Here is a 6,832-nt window from a genome sequence, read left to right on the forward strand (position 1 = left end):
TTTTTCATTCATCGTGCTTTCATTTTTGCTCGAAGAGTTTTCGGCACCGTTACGCTGTTGAAATTTTGTTTTTTTTTTTTTCTGTGCTAACTAAACCAATTCGAATTACTTTTGATATACATATATAATACTTAAAGACATACATAAAAACAATAACCATTTAACTCAATTTTGCAAGTTAGGAATAGTAAATGTATTACCACAAAAGCAAACCAATATGAACACAGAAATCCTCCTCAATATATAATGTATGCTTAGTAAAATATTTACGATTATTTACAGGGTAAACGTAGTAGCTATAAGTTGTAATTAATAATTACCTATTTGAATTTGTTAAATTTTATTAGAATATAAGACTTGGAACTAATATGGTAAAATTTTTGTTACTTAATTGATTAAATTTGCGTCTTAAATGCTGTTAAGATCTATAAACAATTATAACTTTCAACGACTCTACCTACTAAGTTTTGGGAAACGGTCATCAAAAATTGTTTATCATGAAATTGTTATTATGTATCATATGAAATTATAGTATAAAACATCTATTATGAATTATTAAAGCTAAATTATCTAGTTTCCTTGGTGAGATGTGTCGTTAGGGTAGCGTAATTAGTAGTAGGGGTCTTCAACAGGTCATCCATGTGAAGACCAGGTTGGGAGGGTTTAGACGAGCGAGCAACCCAACATCTTTTATGCTCGTAAGGTAAAGTAAGATACCCCCTTTTTAATTTTCTTATGCTCTTTGACCTTTTCGGTACGGTTGTTTGGCTGTATTAGGTCAGGATCTTATGCTGTTTTTGGTTCCGTTCAATTAATTGTTAAACAACAAATTTCTGTGCTAATAATAGGGACTTTAGGGACTCTGTAATACGGTAATATGAGGTGGTATCCGGTGAAAGGGTCAAAGAACCCACCCACGCCACTGTTTCGTCCGCTGGAATATTACATAAATGGCGCCCAACGTGGGGCAGTCTTGCGTTGAAACTTAAAAAAAAAAAAATTCCGCGAGATTGTCACAACTTTTTGAAATTAATGTTGATAATTGTAACTAACGTAGTGTCAATAAACTGGTCCACTTTTACATTTTTATACTTAATTTATGTACTCAAATATTTCAATACTATATTGAACCTCGCTGGACAGGCGACTAGCTGACTTCAGACCGATTAGCTCGACCGCAAGGCCATCAAAATAGCCTTTGAATTTTTGATGTTTGCTACTAGTTATTGTTTTTATTTGTAATATTAGCTATGTACAATTTATTTTTCATTGCTTGAAGAAAGTTTTCGGTTTACGTGGTACTTCCCTGGAATTACTAATAATTAGCAGCACTTGCAGTATTAGTCCGTTTAGTACTTGTTATTGTCAGAAACAAGCCGAGTGATTCGCAAACAACATTTTCATTTTAAAGTTAAAAAATAGCCCTATTAATAAACCCGTATCTTACTTACCGCCGCTGTGGTGTAGTGGTAAGCAGTGCGCGCTTCCACTCCACAATGCCTGGGTTCAAACCCTGGTCAAAGCAACATCGCAAAAAAATATTGAAAAAAGGTTTTTTCTTAACAGCGGTCGTCCCTCGGCAGGCAATGGCAAACCTCCGAGTGTATTTCTGCCATGAAAAACAGCTTTTCATAAAAATACAATCGCCGTTCGGAGTCGGCGTAAAACTGTAGGTCCCTCCGCTTTGTGTGACAACATCAAGGCGCACGCCACAAATCGGAGGAGAAGCTCGGCCAAACACTAACATATGTGTAAGCGCCAATCTATTATTATTATTAGTCACTCTCACCAAACAGTAAAACTAGAAGTACTATTTCCAACAAATTAAAATTGTTTATAAGATTCCATTTTGAAAATGGCCGTGTTTCGAAGTCAAGAAAACATTGCAGAACTTTCGGCAGTTGCAACAGAAGGATCTTGTGCAATATGCACGCAACCTCTAGAAAGCAACCAAGAATGTCTTTTGACAAGTTGTAATCATGTTTACCATTGCAATTGCATAAAGACATGGTTAACCAACTCCTCGGAATGTCCTTGTTGTAGACAATTATGCCACCTTCGCGATTTACAACCAATTACTATTCATGTTGCGTCTAACGGCGACAGCAACAATCGCTCAAAAAATTCTAATAACAACAATTCCACTCGCCCGAAGGAGAAAAAGCGTTATCATACTCGCTCCCAAAGACAGCTTAATGCTGACGTAACTCAAGCTCCATCTAAAAATGACCAAGCAGGCGTTGCTACAAACTTAACATTACCACTGCTCCAACTCGGAGATACACCAGGCCCACCTACTCATAATACCCGGAATAACAATCAAAATCGTAGTAATACTTTTGGCAGGTCAAATCCAAATTCTCATCAAAATAATCCCAATTGTTTAAATAATGTGAATATTGAACAAATTATAGAAGCTAGTATTACGCGGTGTCTTTCTAATTTAAATATACAATCTACTGCGGCTGCAGCACGTAGAGCTGAACCTGAACCAGTAATTCATGAACGCATCAATGTAAACAACGGAAATAATCGTCACTTTGGGCCAAGTCAATCACAAAATTTTCTAAATAATCCACAAAAAGTAACATTGGCAATTCAAAATTGGAATGTGAAATTCGATGGATCGTCAACTGGATTAAATTGTGAATAATTTCTTTACCGTATACGTACACTTACGGCTGCTAGTCTTGATAACCATTTCGAGTTAGTCTGCAATAATTTGCATATTTTATTAAATGGCAGAGCTAAAGATTGGTACTGGAGGTACCACAAACAGGTACCCAGGATCGAATGGTCTGCTTTTTGTGCCGCTTTACGCTACCAATTTAAAGATTTTCGATCCAGGTATGACATTATGGAAGAAATCCGTAACCAGAAACAAAAACCAAATGAATCATTTGAGGCATTTTATGATGATATTACATCCATAATAGATCGCTTAGCAGAACCAATTGAAGAATCAGAGATAATAGAACTAATTTCTCGTAATTTACGTTCCGATATTCGGCATGAATTGCTATATGTGCCAATTCATTCAATAGCACATTTGCGCATGTTATGTCAAAAGCGCGAAAACTTATTATGTGCAGAAAACACCAGGCGCATACCGCCATCTCGAAACTATGCAACGAACGTGCCAAGGCCCAAAATTTCAATGGTTGACACTCATTCAGACGGGTATGAAATTGTTAATACGGAAGCGGAAGTAGCTGCTTTACATAACACCGATTCAAGCAGACTTATTGTCTGTTGGAATTGCGATGGTAGTGGACACACTTGGGATATGTGTGTGCAAGACCGGAAAATCTTCTGCTATGGATGTGGCGAGAAAAATGTGTATAAGCCACAGTGTAAAAATTGTATTGCTAAGAAGGCAAAAAACCCCTCAACGAGGCCATTCGAACCTCGAGTGGCTTCGTAACGCCTTTGGATACACCTTCTGAAGTTTTACCGGCTAGCTCAGCAAATCCCGAGTTTAGCAATTATAAAATTCTCAAACGAGAATCGAATGAATATACTTTTAACCGTCAAATTTTCCCAATTAGACCATTACATGAGAAATGGCGAGATTACAATGAGATTCGAAATCGTATTTTTGCAGGTGAAGATTCCATTAAAAAAATTAAGCGTTCAACGCTTAGATTACGCAACTTTTGGAAAGCTTTACGTGAAAATAGAACAAAATTAGTTTCAACTGTAATAACTGATTAATCAGGAAATATGTATTTTGCAGAAGTGGAGTTTTTAAATTTCCAGGAATTAGGATTGCTTGATACTGGTGCTAATATCAGTGTTATAGGCCCAGATTTGGCTAAAACTGATTTTTCACATATTCCCACATTTCGCAAGGTGTCGTCTTCGGCCGCCACTGCAGATGGGAGAGCACACGCAATTGTTGGTACAATTATCGTAGACATGAAATACGGGACAGAAGCGAAATCCATTAAATTACATATTATGCCATCATTGTCTAGAAGGCTTATCTTGGGTGTAAACTTCTGGAAAGAGTTTCGATTAGCTCCCAATATCATTACAGCCATTTCTTCGTCTGATGAAAATGCCACCACAACTCCTGCTGATGAGAAATGTTATCCTTTAACTGTTAACCAAAGAAAACAGCTGGAGGCTGTGAAGTCTTTATTTCCCAACTTCGAAACGCAGGGTTTAGGTAAAACTAAGTTAATCAGGCACGAAATCGATATCGGAAATGCGAAACCCGTGAAGCAAAGGTTTTATCCTATGTCGCCTGCTGTCGAATTGTTAATGTTTAAGGAAATCGACAGGATGCTCGCATTAGATGTAATAGAAGAGGCAACAAGTCCGTGGAGTTCGCCTATGCGTTTGGTGATCAAACCAGGCAAAGTGCGTTTATGCTTGGATGCGCGTAAGGTAAACGAAGTAACCAAAAAAGACGCTTACCCGTTACCTTCACTTGAGGGCATTTTCGCTCGCTTACCAAAGGCCAACTTAATTTCGAAATTAGACCTCAAAGATGTGTACTGGCAAATACCGCTTTCTGAGGAATCGAAGCCCATTACTGCTTTCACCATACCAGGACGCCCTTTATATCAATTCACTGTTATGCCGTTTGGGTTGTGTAATGCACCCCAAACTATGTGCCGCCTGATGGATCAGCTTATACCACCAGATCTGAGGCATTGCGTGTTTGGCTATCTGGACGACTTGTGTGTTGTATCTGACAGTTTCGAAACGCATTTAGGCATACTGGTAAGAATCGCGGAGCAATTTCGTAAGGCCAACCTCACTCTCAATATCGGTAAAAGAAAATTTTGTGTGACGCAGGTTAAATACCTTGGTTACGTAATAGGTAACGGTGGCGTGGCAACAGATCCGGGGAAAATACAGTCGATACTTGCGTGGCCCGTACCAAAGAACCTTAAACAAGTTCGGGGATTTCTCGGCTTAGCCGGTTGGTACCGACGCTTTATCGAAAACTTTTCTGATGTCACTTTTCCGATAACCGAAGTTGTGTCTACGAAGAAGAAATTTGTCTGGACCGACTCTGCGCAAAAAGCTTTTGAAAATATTAAAACCCTATTGACCATAGCACCAGTTTTGCAAAACGCCGATTTTTCGAAGAAATTTTTTCTTCATTGTGATGCTAGCGATTTTGGCATTGGCGCTGTACTCACTCAAATTTCAGACGATGGCGCCGAACGTCCTGTGGCCTTCATGTCCAAAAAACTTAACACCGCGCAACGCAACTATAGCGTAACGGAACGCGAGTGCTTAGCTGCAGTTGAGGCCATAGAGAGGTTCAGATGCTACCTGGAGCTGCAGGAGTTTGAGGTGATCACTGACCACTCAAGCTTAGTCTGGCTTATGAGACAGCAAAATCTAAAAGGTCGCTTAGCACGCTGGGTGTTGAGACTGCAACCGTATAAATTTTCGATAAGTCACAGAAAAGGAAAGGATCACGTTGTACCAGACGCATTGTCGCGAATGTATGCTGACGAAGTTTGTAGCCTGGAAAGTTGCACACCAGAAATAGATTTGGGTTCTCCTCATTTTACCAGTCCTGAATATGAAACTTTAAAAATGAAATTTCTCGCCAACCAGACAAAGTATCCGGATATCAAAGTAGTTTAAAAGTACTTATACATACGCACGGAGCACTATCAAGGCGTTGAAGTGCAAGAGCAACACGCGTGGAAATTATGGATTCCTTCACAGATGAAAACAGATGTCCTTTCACGTGCCCATGACAATGTGGTCGCGGCGCATGGAGGTACGGCGAAAACGCTTGACCTATTAAGAAGGTATTTTTATTGGCCAGGCATGGTTAAAGATGTAAGAGATTATGTGAGAAACTGCGAAATTTGCAAGGCAACTAAAGCGCCAAATGTCTGCTTAAAACCTCCAATGGGTCACATGGCAATGTCTGATCGTCCATTTCAACGACTCTATATAGATCTTTTAGGGCCATACCCGCGAAGCAAGCAAGGTAATATAGGACTGTTGATAGTTTTAGACTATTTGACGAAATTTCATTGGTTATGCCCATTGAAGAAATTTACTTCATTAAAAATTGAAGATTTCTTGACTAAGCAAATTTTTCATATTTATGGCGTACCGGAAGTCATCATAAGCGATAACGGTTCCCAATTCAAATCAAACGATTTTCAAGCCTTGCTTACCAAATTTGGTATTAGACATATACTTACGGCCTTATACTCCCCGCAATCCAACGCTTCCGAGCGTGTGAACCGCTCGCTGATTGCCGCAATAAGGGCCTTTTTGAAACAAGACCATCGGGAATGGGATGTAAATATCAGTTCCATTAGTTGCGCCTTGCGCAACTCATTGCATCAATCCATTTCATGCTCCCCATACCATGCTTTGTATGGTTTTGACATGGTTACACACGCATCAACTTATCCACTTTTAAGAACCTTAAATCTTCTGGATGAACCTGTATCTGTTATTGCACGTGATGATCAACTCCAACTGCTAAGAAAAGATTTGCGGAAAAACCTCGAGAAAGCGTATAATCAAAATGTTAGCCAATACAACTTGCGAGATAAACCAGTAACATATCGCGTTGGACAAGAAATTTTTCGCAGGAATTTTGCACAGAGTAGCCAAGAGAAGAAATTTAATGCCAAGCTGAGCCCTATGTTCATCAAAGCACGAATTAGGGATAGAGTCGGATCGCATTATTATATTCTGGAAGATATTCAAGGCAGACTAATAGGTACCTATCATGCCAAGGACATACGGTCATAAACGTTCTTTTTTCCAGCTAATTTTCCTGTTGAAAACACCGTAAAATTATCTGGTTTGTAATGGACGTTTTCCAAAATAAAAT

General features: G+C 39.0%; 1 protein-coding gene across 1 annotated transcript; it reads left to right on the forward strand.

Annotated features, from left to right (window-relative positions):
- The first annotated feature begins 1,855 nt into the window (after nucleotides 1-1,855).
- On the forward strand, nucleotides 1,856-2,653 carry LOC118751411 (RING-H2 finger protein ATL51-like). The gene has a single exon (XM_036486234.1). The coding sequence runs from the start codon at nucleotides 1,856-1,858 to the stop codon at nucleotides 2,651-2,653; it is 798 nt and encodes a 265-aa protein (XP_036342127.1).
- The last annotated feature ends 4,179 nt before the right edge of the window (nucleotides 2,654-6,832 follow it).

This window comes from Rhagoletis pomonella, unplaced genomic scaffold (genome assembly GCF_013731165.1).
Source record: "Rhagoletis pomonella isolate Grant_MI unplaced genomic scaffold, Rhpom_1.0 Rhpom_scaffold_00685, whole genome shotgun sequence".
Classification (NCBI taxonomy): domain Eukaryota; kingdom Metazoa; phylum Arthropoda; class Insecta; order Diptera; family Tephritidae; genus Rhagoletis; species Rhagoletis pomonella.

What these genes read in the sequence shown, in the direction of transcription:
- LOC118751411 (XM_036486234.1), top strand. Translation starts at nt 1,856, where the DNA reads ATGGCCGTGTTTCGAAGTCAAGAAAACATTGCAGAACTTTCGGCAGTT.